The sequence below is a fragment of the Mustelus asterias genome, unplaced genomic scaffold (genome assembly GCF_964213995.1).
Source record: "Mustelus asterias unplaced genomic scaffold, sMusAst1.hap1.1 HAP1_SCAFFOLD_3375, whole genome shotgun sequence".
NCBI classification, from domain to species: domain Eukaryota; kingdom Metazoa; phylum Chordata; class Chondrichthyes; order Carcharhiniformes; family Triakidae; genus Mustelus; species Mustelus asterias.
The window spans coordinates 18,990-34,456 of NW_027593320.1; the positions used below are offsets into that span (position 1 = coordinate 18,990).

A 15,467-nucleotide genomic window follows, 5' to 3' on the forward strand; every position below is an offset into this window, starting at 1 on the left:
CCCTGGTCATTCTTTTATTCCTCACATAAGAGTAAAAAGCCTTGGGGTTTTCCTTGATCCGACCCACCAAGGACTTCTCGTGTCCCCTCCTAGCTCTCCTAAGCCCCTTTTTCAGCTCATTCCTTGCTAACTTGTAACCCTCAAACGAGCCATCTGAACCTTGTTTCCTCATCCCTACATAAGCTTCCCTCTTCCTTTTCACAAGACATTCCACCTCTTTCGTGAACCATGGTTCCCTCACTCGGCCATTTCCTCCCTGCCTGACAGGGACATACCTATCAAGGACATCCAGTATTTGTTCCTTGAAAAAGTTCCACTTTTCATTAGTTCCTTTCTCTGACAGTTTCTGTTCCCAACTTATGCCCCCTAATTCTTGCCTAATCACATCATAATTACCTCTCCCCCAATTGTAAACCTTGCCCTGCCTTATGGCCCTATCCCTCTCCATTGCAATAACAAAAGACACCGAATTGTGGTCACTATCTCCAAAGTGCTCTCCCACAACCAAATCTAACACTTGGCCCGGTTCATTTCCCAGTACCAAATCTAATGTGGCCTCACCTCTTGTCGGCCTATCCACATATTGTGTCAGGAAACCCTCCTGCACACACTGCACAAAAACTGCCCCATCCAAACTATTTGACCTAAACTCAATTCCTCGATTGATGAAGGCCAGGTCAGACCACACTTGGAGTACTGTGCCCAGTTCTGGTCGCCTCATTCCAGGAAGGATGTGGAAGCCATAGAAAGGGTGCAGAGGAGATTTACAAGGATGTTGCCTGGGTTGAGGAGCATGCCTTATGAGGATAGGTTGAGTGAACTATTTGATTCCAATCAATATTTGGAAAGTTAAAGTCCCCCATGACAACTACCCTGTGACCCCCACACATATCCATAATCTGCTTAGCAATTTCTTCCTCCACATCTCTCTTACTATTTGGGGGCCTATAGTAAACTCCTAACAACGTGACCGCTCCTTTCCTATTTCTAACCTCAGCCCATATTACCTCAGTGTGCAGATCCCCCTCGAAGTGCCTTTCCGCAGCCGTTAAACTATCTTTGATTAACAATGCCACTCCTCCACCTCTTTTACCAGCTTCCCTACACTTAGTGAAACATCTATACCCCGGAACGTCCAACAACCATTCCTGTCCTTGTTCTACCCACGTCTCCGTAATGGCCACAACATCGTAGTCCCAAGTACCAATCCACGCCCCAAGTTCATCTACCTTGTTCCGGATGCTCCTTGCATTGAAGTAGACACACTTCAACCCACCTTCCTGTCTACCGGTACCCACCCTTGACCCTGATACCTTCCCCAATACCTCACCACCCTCACTGACTTCTGGACTACAACTCCTTTTCCCACTCCCCTGACAAATTAGTTTAAACCCCCCTGAAGAGCCGTAACAAATTTCCCTCCTAGGATATTGGTGCCCCTCTGGTTCAGGTGCACCCCGTCCTGTTTGTACAGGTCCCACCTTCCCCAGAATGTGTTGCAATTATCCACGTATCTGAAGCCCTCCCTCCTACACCATCCCTGCAACCACATATTTAACTGCACTCTCTCCCTGTTCCTCAACTCGCTATCACGTGGCACCGGCAACGTACCAGAGATGACCACATGTTTTGTCTTGGCTCTCAGCTTCCAGCCCAGCTCCAGAAATTCCTGCTTTAAATCCCCGTCCCTTCTCTTACCTATGTCATTGGTACCAATGTGTACCACGACTTGTGACTGTTTCCCCTCCCCCTTCAGAATCCGGAAAACACGGTCTGAGACGTCACGGACCTTGGCATCCGGTAGGCAACATACCATCTGTGAGTCTCTTTTGCTGCCACAGAACCTCCTATCTATCCCTCTAACTAACGAGTCCCCAATAACTATTGCCCTCCCGCTCTGCCCCTTACCCTCCCGAGCCACAGAGACGGACACAGTGCTGGAGATCCTCTCACTGCGGCTCACCACTGGTATGTCATCCCCCTCAACCGTATCCAAAGCGGAATACTTGTTGCTAAGGGGAACGACCACCGGGGATCCCTGCACGGACTGCTTCCTCCCAGCCCCTCTCACTGTCACCCATCTGTTTTCATTCCTCGGAGTAACTGTATCCCTAAAGCTTCTGTCTATGGCCACCTGATAGTGTGGAGGGATGTTAGAAGTTGCAGTGAGACATTGATAGGATGCAAGACTGGGCGGAGAAGTGGCAGATGGAGTTCAACCCAGATAAGTGTGAGGTGGTTCATTTTGGCAGGTCAAATAGGATGGCAGAATATAATATTAATGGTAGGACTCTTGGCAGAGTGGAAGATCAGAAGGATCTTGGGGTCCGAGTTCATAGGACGCTCAAAGCAGCTGTGCAGGTTGAGGCTGTGGTTAAGAAGGCATATGGTGTACTGGCCTTCATCAATCGAGGAATTGAGTTTAGGAGTCGTGAGATAATGTTGCAGCTATATAAGACCCTGGTCAGACCACACTTGGAGTACTGTGCCCAGTTCTGGTCGCCTCATTCCAGGAAGGATGTGGAAGCCATAGAAAGGGTGCAGAGGAGATTTACAAGGATGTTGCCTGGGTTGAGGAGCATGCCTTATGAGGATAGGTTGAGTGAGCTCGGCCTTTTCTCCTTGGAGAGACGAAGGATGAGGGGTGACCTGAGAGAGGTGTATAAGATGTTGAGAGGTATTGATCGAGTGGACAGTCAGAGGCTTTTTCCCAGGGCTGAAATGGTTGCCACAAGAGGACACAGGTTTAAGGTGCTGGGGAGTAGGTACAGAGGAGATGTCAGGGGTAAGTTTTTCACTCAGAGGGTGGTGGGTGCGTGGAATGGGCTGCCAGCAACGGTGGTGGAGGCGGATTCGATAGGGTCTTTTAAGAGACTTTTAGATAAGTACATGGAACTTAGTAAGATAGAGGGTTATAGGTAAGCCTAGTAATCGCTAAGGTAGGGACATGTTTGGCACAACTTTGTGGGCTGAAGGGCCTGTATTGTGCTGTGGTTTTTCTATGTTTCTATGTTCTATGTTTCTTCACTCTCTACCCAGGAAGGAAACAGCATCATTCATTTGGCAGCAAAACAGGGACATGTGCATGTGCTGGAGAATCTGATAGACGATATCTACACTGAAACCAAAAACCAGGTTAGTCTTGGACCAACATGAAGCTTTATAGGTGGCTGCTGGCTTGAGGCAATATGGGGGCACAGTTGTAAGGAACACCCATTTTGTCTGGTAACACTATTACAGGCTCTGGAGTTGAGAGGGTTGCCTTATGAGGAGAGACTGAGTAGACTGGGGCTATACTCATTGGAATTCAGAAGAATGAGGGGAGATCTTATAGAAACATAGAAGATTATGAAGGGAATAGATAAGATAGAAGCAGGGAAGTTGTTTCCACTGACGAGTGAAACTAGAACTAGGGGGCATGGCCTCAAAATAAGGGGGAGCAGATTTAGGACTGAGTTGAGGAGGAACTTCTTCACACAAAGGGTTGTGAATCTGTGGAATTCCCTGCCCAGTGAAGCAGTTGAAGCTACCTCATTGAATGTTTTTAAGGCAATGATAGATAAATTTCTGAACAGTAAAGGAATTAAGGGTTATGGTGAACGAGCTGAGTCCACGAAAAGATCAGCCATGATCTTATTGAATGGCGGAGCAGGCTCGAGGGGCCAGATGGCCTACTCCTGCTCCTCGTTCTTATGTTCTTATGTCCTTAACATTATTACAGGCTCTTTACTCTTTGCCGGGGGAGGTAGTGGAAGCGGATACGGTAGTGAGTTTTAAGGGGCGTCTTGACAAGTACATGAATAGAATGGGAATAGAGGGATACGGTCCCCGGAAGGGTAGGGGGTTTTAGTTCAGTGGGGCAGAATGGTCGGTGCAGGCTTGGAGGGCCGAAGGGCCTGTTCCTGTGCTGTAATTTTCTTTGTTCTTTACCACAGGTAGATCTGTACTTTGAACTTTCTGTCATTAAGAATTGGTTTGGCACTGCCCAATACTGAATAGCTGTACTGATCGCGAGTCACTAACTCGGTAAAGCTGGTTAAGGGGTTCTGTGACCTTTCTGATCTGCAGCGCTCAGTCCCACGATGCTCTCTGGATCTGTGGGGCTTTGCTCCACACTGGCTGGTGCCTTCCTGTGCCGTGGATTTCAGTACCTCATCAGTTGGTACTCCCTTGCACTGTGGAGCTCAGTGACCCACTGGACAGAGCTGTCCAAGAGGCTTGATAGCCTAACAGGCAGTGCTCTGTTAATGATATATTAATTGTATGCTGGTGGTGGGCAGTAACTGGAGGTTCACTTAAATCACCACAAACAGACACAGACTGATAACGGTTGTTGGACTAGGAGGTATATGTGTAAATCTATAATAAGTCTCACAACACCAGGTTAAAGTCCAAGAGGTTTATTTGGAATCACGAGCTTTCGGAGCGCTTCTCCTTCCTCAGGTGAGTGGTTGTTTGTGGACCTGATGAAGGAGCAGCGCTCCGAAAGCTCGTGGTTCCAAATAAACCTGTTGGACTTCAACCTGGTTTGTGAGACTTCTTACTGTGCCCACCCCAGTCCAACGCCGGCATCTCCATCTCTTAAATCCGTAATCACATTTTTAAATGTGTCAAGATTGGCTCCAGTTCTATCCTGCACCTGGAATATAAATCTCTCCTGCTCTTTGGGGCCCAGTCCCTCACTGGGTGGTCCTCTCCTGCTCTGTGCGGCTAAGTACCACATTGAGGTGTTGAGCTACCCATGCTCAAGGAGAGCTGAACCAAGTGTCCCAGTCACCATGGCATCACCCTTTCCCAGAATCCACCGAACAAAGTGAATGACCCTCTCGGGATGTGATGCGAGGCGTTGGGATGACCGCACCCAACCACGCTGCCACCAACGGAGTAAAATTTATCTATCCTTGCCTTAAAAACATTCAATGAGGTAGCCTCAACTGCTTCACTGGGCAGGGAATTCCACAGATTCACAACCCTTTGTGTGAAGAAGTCCCTCCTCAACTCAGTCCTAAATCTGCTCCCCCTTATTTTGAAGCCATGCCCCCTAGTTCTAGTTTCACCTGCCAGTGGAAACAACTTCCCTGCTTCTATCTTATCTATTCCCTTCATAATCTTATATGTTTCTATAAGATCTCCCCTCATTCTTCTGAATTCCAATGAGTATAGCCCCAGTCTACTCAGTCTCTCAAAGAACAAAGAAAATTAGAGCACAGGAACAGGCCCTTCGGCCCTTCAAGCCGGCACCGACCATGCTGCCCGACTTAACTAAAACCCCCTACCCTTCCAGAGACCATATCCCTCTATTCCCATCCTATTCATGTACTTGTCAAGACGCCCCTTAAAATCACTACCATATCCGCTTCCTCTACCTCCCCCGGCAACGAGTTCCAGGCACCCACCACCCTCTGTGTAAAAAAATCTGCCTCGTACATCTCCTTTAAACCTTGCCCCTCGCACCTTAAACCTGTGCCCCCTAATAATTGACTCTTCCACCCTGGGGAAAAGTTTCTGACTATCCACTCTGTCCATGCCTCTCATAATCTTGTAGACTTCTATCAGGTCTCCCCTCAACCTCCGTCGCTCCAGTGAGAACAAACCAAGTTTCTCCAACCTCTCCTCATAACTAATGCCCTCCATACCAGGCAACATCCTGGTAAATCTTTTCTGTACCCTCTCCAAAGCCTCCACATCCTTCTGGTAGTGTGGCGACCAGAATTGAACACTATATTCCAAGTGCGGCCTAACTAAGGTTCTATAAAGCTGCAACATGACTTGCCAATTTTTAAACTCAATACCTCCGGCCGATGAAGGCAAGCATGCCGTATGCCTTCTTGGCTACCTTCTCCACCTGCGTTGCCACTTTCAGTGACCTGTGTACCTGTACACCCAGATCCCTCAGCCTTTCAATACTCTTAAGGGTTCTGCCATTTACTGTATATTTCCTATCTGTATTAGACCTTCCAAAATGCATTACCTCACATTTGTCCGGATTAAACTCCATCTGCCATCTCTCTGCCCAAGTCTCCAGCTGATTGATATCCTGCTGTATCCTCTGATGGTCCTCATCGCTATATCATCATAGAAATCATAGAAACCCTACAGTGCAGAAGGAGGCCATTCGGCCCATCGAGTCTGCACCGACCACAATCCCACCCAGGCCCTACCCCCACATATTTTTCCCGCTAATCCCTCTAACCTACGCATCCCAGGACTCTAGGGGGCAATTTTTTAACCTGGCCAATCAACCTAATCCGCACATCTTTGGACTGTGGGAGGAAACCGGAGCACCCGGAGGAAACCCACGCAGACACGAGGAGAATGTGCAAACTCCACACAGACAGTGACCCGGGACCCTGGAGCTGTGAAGCAGCAGTGCTAACCACTGTGCCACCGTGCCGCCCATACTATCCGCAAATCCACCAACCTTTGTGTCGTCCACAAACTTACTAATCAAACCAGTTACATTTTCCTCCAAATCATTTATATATCTCCTCATAAGCCAACCCTCTCAACTCCGGAACCAACCTAGTGAATCTCCTCTGCACCCCCTCCAGTGCCAGTATATCCTTTCTCAAGTAAGGAGACCAAAACTGTACACAGTACCCCAGGTGAGGCCTCACCAGCACCTTATATGCGAATAAAATATTTAAACTGAAGCATGTTGAAGAATTCTGACCCCCTGTCTGCCTGTTCCTTGTTTCAGAATGGACAAACGGCCCTGCACCTTGCGTCTGAGGGTGGCCACTTCAACTGTGTAAAAGTGCTGCTTGATAACCAGTGTCAAATTAACATGCGGTGCAATGTGAGTACAGATGTGAACACAGGAAGAGTTTTAACAACACCAGGTTAAAGTCCAACAGGTTTATTTGGTAGCAAATACCATTAGCTTTCGGAGCGCTGCTCCTTCGTCAGATGGAGTGGTCTCTGTTCTCCAACAGTGCACAGACACAGAAATCAAGTTACAGAATACTGATTAGAATGCGAATCCCTACAGCCAACCAGGTCTTAAAGGTACAGACAATGTGGGTGGAGGGAGCATTAAGCACAGGTTAAAGAGATGTGTATTGTCTCCAGACAGAACAGCTAGTGAGACTTAGTTAGTGCAAAATCTCACTAACTGTCCTGTCTGGAGACAATACGCATCTCTTTATCCTGTGCTTAATGCTCTCTTCACTCACATTGTCTGTACCTTTAAGACTTGATTACCTGTAAAGACTCACATTCCAACCATTGTCTTGTAAATTGAGTTTGTGTCTTTATATGCCCTGTTTGTGAACACGAGTCCTCACTCACCTGAAGAAGGAATGAGACTCCGAAAGCTCGTGCTGCCAAATAACCCTGTTGGACTTTAACCTGGTGTTGTGAGACTTCTTACTTGTCTTTCATATCAGGAGAGCTGGAGACCTGTATCCATCACAACAACAACCTGTACTTAGATAACACCTTTTAAAGTAGTTAAAGGCCCCAAGGCCCTTCAAAGGAGCTGTGTTAAACAACATTTGACGCTGCGCTCCCTCTATAGCAAGGGCATCCTTCCTCAGATAAGGACACCAAAACTGCACACAATATTCCAGATGTGGCCTCACCAACGCCCTTTACAAAGTGCCAGGAAAGTGGCAATAAGTTGCATTGCCACCACAATGATGAGGGAGCAACAAGTGGGAACATCATTCCCTTGTAATGGGATTTCCCCCATCTCTGTTTGGGAGGATTTCGAGAAATCCTCATCAGCCATGTTTGAATGACGGAGCAGACTCGATGAGCCAAGTGGTCTAATTCTGCTCCTATGTCTTATGGTCTAAATGATCCCATTGTTTAAGAAAGTCCTTGGTCACGAGATCACCCCATCAGGGGATCCCTGTTGGGGGATAAACCCTTCTTTATGAGGCCTTTGTTTTGATGAGACTCATCTTTAAAAGCAGTTTCTGATGATGACAGTCGCTTTATACTGGATCTCTGGTGGGAATCTCACCAATCCTGGGTGCATGCTGGACAGTCAGGTATGTGGGGAAGTGCCTGCCCTGTGGATGTGAAAGAATTGCCACTTGTGTATTTCTACCTCAACAATATGGAGTCAACCTTTGGCGAACAGGTAGATGCAGGTTATCACTGCCTCATTTGGTAGCTGAAGGTCTAATTTCTGCTTCTTCAATCAGCAAAGCTTCAATGCTCTGCACTACGCGGTGAGACAGGGACACAAAGATGTCTGTCGTTTACTGGTGGAAGAAGGGATCGACATGAATGCAGTGGCTAAGGTAAGGGTGAAGACTCCTTCACCGCTGTCTAAGCTCTGAGCGAGCCGAAGATTTCAAACACGAGTCCGTGCTGAATTAACTGACCCCTCAGCCAGGGGACAATAAAGGAACAAAATAAAAATCAGCCAGGCTTCCCACTTCTGATCAGATTTCAGAGACTACTGCTACCAAAATGCACAGATTTCAAATGGTGCCAGGGCTGGGCTTGGCTATACATAGAACATAGAACATTACAGCGCAGTACAGGCCCTTCGGCCCTCGATGTTGCACCGACCAGTGATACCAATCTAAAGCCCCTCTAACCTACACTATTCCAATATCATCCATATGTTTATCCAATAACCACTTGAACGCTCTCAACGTTGACGAGTCCACCACTGCTGCAGGCAGGCCATTCCACGCCCTTACTACTCTCTGAGTAAAGAACCTACCTCTAACATCTGTCCTATATCTCTCACCCCTCAATTTAAAGCTATGTCCCCTCGTGCTAGCCAACACCATCCAAGGAAAAAGGCTGTCACTATCCACCCTATCTAATCCTCTGATCATCTTGTCTGCCTCTATTAAGTCACCTCTTAAACCTTCTTCTCTCTAACGAAAACAACCTCAAGCCCCTCAGCCTTTCCTCATACGATTTTCCCACCATACCAGGCAACATCCTGGTAAATCTCCTCTGCACCCTTTCCAACACTTCCAGATCTTTCCTATAATACGGCGACCAGAACTGTACGCAATACTCCAAATGCGGCCGCACCAGAGTTTTGTACAGTTGCAGCATGACCTCATGGCTCCGAAACTCAATCCCTCTACCAATAAAAGCTAACACACCGTACGCCTTCTTAACAACCCTATCAACCTGGGTGCCAACTTTCAGGGATCTATGCACATGGACACCCAGATCCCTCTGTTCATCCACACTATCAATACGGCTCCTATGATTGAGTATCCGCTGACACAAACTGCCTAGGCTGACACCTGAAGAATAAGTATTTAAATGAGGCGTTAGAGGCTAACCAGTGTCACTTTGATTTGACTTATTATTGTCACGTGTATTAACATACAGTGAAAAGTATTGTTTCTTGCGCACTGTACAAACAAAGCATACCGTTCATAGAGAAGGAAAGGAGAGAGTGCAGAATGTAGTGTTACAGTCATAGCTAGGGTGTAGAGAAAGATCAACTTAATATTTCATTTGATTTATTATTGTCACATGCATTAGTATACAGTGAAAAGTATTGTTTCTTGCGCGCTATACAGACAAAGCATACCGTTCATAGAGAAGGAAACGAGAGAGTGCAGCATGTGGTGTTATAATCACAGCTGGGGTGTAAAGAAAGATCAACTTAATGCAAGGTAGGTCCATTCAAAAGTCTGACAGCAGCAGGGAAGAAGCTGTTCTTGAGTCGGTCGGTGCGTGACCTCAGACTTTTGTATTTTTTTCTCGACAGAAGAAGGTGGAAGAGAGAATGTCCGGGGTGTGTGGGGGTCCTTAATTATGCCGGCTGCTTTACCGAGGGAGCGGGAAGTGTAGACAGAGTCGATGGATGGGAGGCTGGTTTGAGTGATAGACTGGGCTACATTCATGACCCTTTGTAGTTTGCTTTGATTTGATTTATTATTGTCACATGTATTAACATACAGTGAAAAGTATTGTTTCTTGCGCGCTATACAAACAAAGCATACCGTTCATAGAGAAGGAAAGGAGAGGGTGCAGAATGTAGTGTTACAGTCATAGCTAGGGTGTGGAGAAAGATCAACTTAATGCGAGGTAAGTCCATTCAAAACTCTGACAGCAGCAGGGAAGAAGCTGTTCTTGAGTCGGTTGGTACGTGACCTCAGACTTTTGTATCTTTTTCCCGACGAAAGAAGGTGGAAGAGAGAATGTCCGGGGTGCGTGGGTGCGTTGAGGTCTTGGGCAGAGCAGGAGCCATACCAAGCTGTGATACAACCAGAAAGGATGCTTTCTGTGGTGTGTCTTTAAAGGTTTGGAAAGGGAGTGGAGAGGTTTGGGGAGAAGATCGGGGAGGAAGAGTGCAGAATGGCTGACTGCCTATACTACTTGTGTCCAGTGACGCTGAGTGGGCAGAATCTTACCGGCACCGCCTGCCCGTGTTTCGCATGATCCCGCCCAAGGCCAACGGGGAATGCCGTTCTCGGAACCTCACCCGCCTCCGGAATCGGGGCGGGCGTGCCGGTAAAATTCCAGCCAGTGTCAGTCTAGACTGTAGCCGCTAACCTAGCCTTATAGAACATAGAACAGTACAGCACAGAACAGCCCTTCGGCCCACGATGTTGTGCCGAGCTTTATCTGAAACCAAGATCAAGCTATCCCACTCCCTATCATCCTGGTGCGCTCCATGTGCCTATCCAATAACCGCTTAAATGTTCCTAAAGTGTCTGACTCCACTATCACTGCAGGCAGTCCATTCCACACCCCAACCACTCTCTGCGTAAAGAACCTACCTCTGATATCCGTCCTGTATCTCCCACCACGAACCCTATAGTTATGCCCCCTTGTAATAGCTCCATCCACCCGAGGAAATAGTCTTTGAACATTCACTCTATCTATCCCCTTCATCATTTTATGAACCTCTATTAAGTCTCCCCTCAGCCTCCTCCGCTCCAGAGAGAACAGCCCTAGCTCCCTCAACCTTTCCTCATAAGACCTACCCTCCAAACCAGGCAGCATCCTGGTAAATCTCCTCTGCAAGGAGGATAGATCCATTTCTCATTTACTGGACAGATGGTTTTTTCCGCTGAGGCTTTTTCCGCTGAGGCTAGGGGAGAAAAAAACCAGAGGGCATGGGTTAAGGGTGAAAGGAGAAAAGTTTAAAGGGAATATTAGGGGCGGCTTCTTCACGCAGAGAGTGGTGGGAGTGTGGAATGAGCTGCCGGATAAAGTGGTAAATGCGGGGTCACTTTTAACATTTAAGAAAAACTTGGACGGGTTCATGGATGAGAGGGGTGTGGAGGGATATGGTCCAAGTGCAGGTCAGTGGGACTGGGCATAAAATGGTTCGGCACAGACAAGAAGGGCCAAAAGGCCTGTTTCTGAGCTGTAAGTTTCTATGGTTCTGTGGTTCTATGGACATTATTAACTGTGTGGGATTTGGTCTTTCTGATGGTAGGAGATGAATAAGAAGCAGACTGTTTCACACACTGAGATTGAGATTAATTGTGCCATTTTATCTTATAATTGACAGTGTGCCAGCCTCCATCTTGCTGTGAAACACAACTCTGTCCAGCTTGTCAAGCTTTTGTTGGACGCCGGTTGTGACATCAACATCAGTGACCATGTAGGTTCTCGTGACCATTGGATACTGTGCACCTTTTGATTCAAAGTTAGACCCAAATTAAGGGTTATGGTGAGCGGGCGGGTAAGTGGAGCTCATGAAAAGATCAGCCATGATATTGAATGGCAGAGCAGACTCGAGGGGCCAGATGGCCTCCTCCTGCTCCTAAGTTCTTATGTTCTTATTATCTGGAGTGAAATAGTTAAGAGTCATTAAGTTGCCATGTTAAATTTTTTTTAAACTCCTACTTTCCTTGGGTATTTTTCTGTTTCTGTTATCATAGAATCAGAGTCTACGGTGCAGAAGGAGACCATTTGGCCCATCGAGCCTGTACCGACCACAATCCCACCCAGGTCTTATCGTCGTAACCTTCCTAATCCCCCTGACACACTGAGGGGCAATTTAGCCTGGCCAATCCACTGAATCCGCACATCTTTGGTCTGTGGGAGGAAACCCACGCAGACACGGGGGGAATGTGGGGCGGCACGGTGGCACAGTGGGTTAGCACTGCTGCCTCACAGCACCAGGGAGCCAGGTTCGATCCCCGGCTTGGGTTACTGTCTGTGTGGAGTTTGCACGCTCTCCCCGTGTCTGAGTGGGTTTCCTCCGGGTGCTCCGGTTTCCTCCCACACTCCAAAGATGTGCGGGTTAGGCGGATTGGCCATGCTAAATTGCCCCTTAGTGTCAGGGGGGCTAGCTAGGGTAAGTACGTGGGGTTATGGGGATAGGACCTGGGTTGGATTGTGGTTGGTGCAGACTCGATGGGCTGAATGGCATTATAATATTCTAGTCTATAGGAACGTGCAGACTCTGCACAGACAGTGACCCAAGCTGGGGATCGAACCCGGGTCCCTGGCGCTGTGAGGCAGCAGTGCTGACCGCTGTGAGGCAGCAGTGCTGACCGCTGTGAGGCTGCAGTGCTGACCGCTGTGAGGCTGCAGTGCTGACCGCTGTGAGGCTGCAGTGCTGACCGCTGTGAGGCTGCAGTGCTGACCGCTGTGAGGCAGCAGTGCTGACCGCTGTGAGGCAGCAGTGCTGACCCGCTGTGAGGCAGCAGTGCTGACCGCTGTGAGGCAGCAGTGCTGACCGCTGTGAGGCAGCAGTGCTGACCGCTGTGAGGCAGCAGTGCTGACCGCTGTGAGGCAGCAGTGCTGACCGCTGTGAGGCAGCAGTGCTGACCGCTGTGAGGCAGCAGTGCTGACCGCTGTGAGGCAGCAGTGCTGACCGCTGTGAGGCTGCAGTGCTGACCGCTGTGAGGCTGCAGTGCTGACCGCTGTGAGGCAGCAGTGCTGACCGCTGTGAGGCAGCAGTGCTGACCGCTGTGAGGCAGCAGTGCTGACCGCTGTGAGGCAGCAGTGCTGACCGCTGTGAGGCCGCAGTGCTGACCGCTGTGAGGCCGCAGTGCTGACCGCTGTGAGGCTGCAGTGCTGACCGCTGTGAGGCAGCAGTGCTGACCGCTGTGAGGCAGCAGTGCTGACCGCTGTGAGGCAGCAGTGCTGACCGCTGTGAGGCCGCAGTGCTGACCGCTGTGAGGCCGCAGTGCTGACCGCTGTGAGGCAGCAGTGCTGACCGCTGTGAGGCTGCAGTGCTGACCGCTGTGAGGCTGCAGTGCTGACCGCTGTGAGGCTGCAGTGCTGACCGCTGTGAGGCTGCAGTGCTGACCGCTGTGAGGCTGCAGTGCTGACCGCTGTGAGGCTGCAGTGCTGACCGCTGTGAGGCTGCAGTGCTGACCGCTGTGAGGCTGCAGTGCTGACCCGCTGTGAGGCTGCAGTGCTGACCGCTGTGAGGAGCAGTGCTGACCGCTGTGAGGCTGCAGTGCTGACCGCTGTGAGGCTGCAGTGCTGACCGCTGTGAGCTGCAGTGCTGACCGCTGTGAGGCCGCAGTGCTGACCGCTGTGAGGCCGCAGTGCTGACCGCTGTGAGGCCGCAGTGCTGACCGCTGTGAGGCCGCAGTGCTGACCGCTGTGAGGCCACAGTGCTGACCCGCTGTGAGGCCGCAGTGCTGACCGCTGTGAGGCAGCAGTGCTGACCGCTGTGAGGCCGCAGTGCTGACCGCTATGCCGCCCCCATTAATGGGAAGATATTGAAATGCTTGGGGAAGCAATTCGACTCACAACAGAAAAGACTTGGAGTAAATATAAAGAAAGTCAACTTCTATTTGGGATGTTAGCAAATGAAAATAAGTAAAGGATTGATAAAATGTCAGCCTTACACCAAAGGACAGCTTACAGTTGTTGACAGAGTTTACAGAAACCACTTTTTACAGCCCGAGTTCTAACAAGCTTATGTCCCTCGCGCCATTAAAATCAAAATGTACATCACATCTGGTGTAATGTTTGAACTCAAAACTTAGGTAAGATTATTGTTTGTAACTTGTGTCTATGATGCGTGTTTCTGTTGTCTGTAATAAGGAAATATTTGTAATGCACATTTGTAATTGGATAGGGCTGTAATACTCATGCTTATAATGAGCCTGCCCTGTGATTGTAACACTTGTTCTGAAAACATGTCCTTGTAATGGACATTCCTGTGATGTTCATGCCAGCACTGAATGTGTTCCAACCTCCCTCCAAACTCTTCTGATATTCCCTGGTATCTTGCTTTAGGACCAATATTCCCCCGAATCGTTTTTTTGTGCACAGCCTGTTTATTTCAGATAAATAGTATCATTAATTCATTTTGCACAGCCTGTATGCACAGTCACTAAAAGAGAAAATGCCGGAAATTCTCAGCTGAGCTTTGGCGAAGGGTCGTCTGGACTCGAAACGTCGGCTCTTTTCTCTCCCCGCAGCTGCTGCCAGACCTGCTGAGAATTTCCAGCATTTTCCCTTTTGGTTTCAGATTCCAGCGTCCAGGGTAATTGGCTTTTATCCAGCGTGTGCAGTACCTGGGAGGCGATGGCCTAGTGGTATTATCACTAGACTATTGATCCAGAAACTCAGCCAATGTTCTGGGTGGACCCCGGGTTCGAATCCCGTCACGGCAGATGGTGGAATTTGAATTCAATAAAAAAATTTATCTGGAATTAAGAATCTGCTGTTGACCCATTGTCGGAAAAACCCTTCTGGTTCACTAATGTCCTTTAGGGAAGGAAATCTGCCGTCCTTACCCCGGTCTGGCCTACATGTGACTCCAGAGCCACACAGCAATGTGGCTGACTCTCAACTACCCTCCAAGGGGCAACTAGGGATGGGCAATAAATGCTGTAAGAGTTTCAACAACACCAGGTTAAAGTCTAACAGGTTTAACCAAATAGGGACAGTATTTGCTACCAAATAAACCTGTTGGACTTTAACCTGGTGGTGTTAAACTTCTTACTGTGTTCACCCCAGTCCAACGCCGGCATCTCCACATCAATAAATGCTGGCCCAGCCAGCGACGCCCATGTCTCACGAATGAATAAAGAAACTTTAAATGGGACAACTTGAAAGTGGCCTGAGTGTTATTTCTGGGTTGCTGTGCATTAGCGAGACATGGAGCTTAGCGAAAACGTTGTTTGGAACATTATCTGTGTCACAAGGCCAGTTGTTTATTTTCTCTACCTGTAGAGGCAGCAGACTGCATTACACCTGGCGGTGGAACAGCGACAGCTCACAATTGTGGAGATGATTCTCAAGGAAAACATTAACTTGCAGTTTCAGGACAAGGTGAGAAGGAGCCATGCACTCAGGAGCTTAACAGGAGTTGGCACAGGGCACCTGCTGACGTTGTGAGATTGTATGATGCAATAATGCTGCAGGGACATCAGGAAAACTCATCCTCACAAAGGGTCGTGAGTGTCGCCCAGTCCATCACGCAAACCAGCCTCCCATCCATCGACTCTGTCTACACTTCCCGCTGCCTCGGGGAAAAGCAGCCAGCATAATTAAGGACCCCACGCACCCCGGACATTCTCTCTTCCACCTTCTTCTGTCGAGAAAAA

General features: G+C 48.7%; 1 protein-coding gene across 1 annotated transcript in view; it reads left to right on the forward strand.

Annotated features, from left to right (window-relative positions):
• LOC144490501 (transient receptor potential cation channel subfamily A member 1-like) overlaps positions 1-15,254 on the forward strand; it is a gene marked incomplete at its 3' end in the record, with an annotated part of 31,333 nt that extends 16,079 nt beyond the window's left edge. The window contains exons 5-9 of the mRNA XM_078208243.1: positions 3,040-3,135; positions 6,701-6,799; positions 8,154-8,252; positions 11,456-11,548; positions 15,094-15,254. Coding sequence (XP_078064369.1) covers positions 3,040-3,135; positions 6,701-6,799; positions 8,154-8,252; positions 11,456-11,548; positions 15,094-15,254 — 548 coding nt within the window. The remainder of the gene's footprint in view (positions 1-3,039; positions 3,136-6,700; positions 6,800-8,153; positions 8,253-11,455; positions 11,549-15,093) is intronic.
• Between the last annotated feature and the right edge of the window lie 213 nt (positions 15,255-15,467).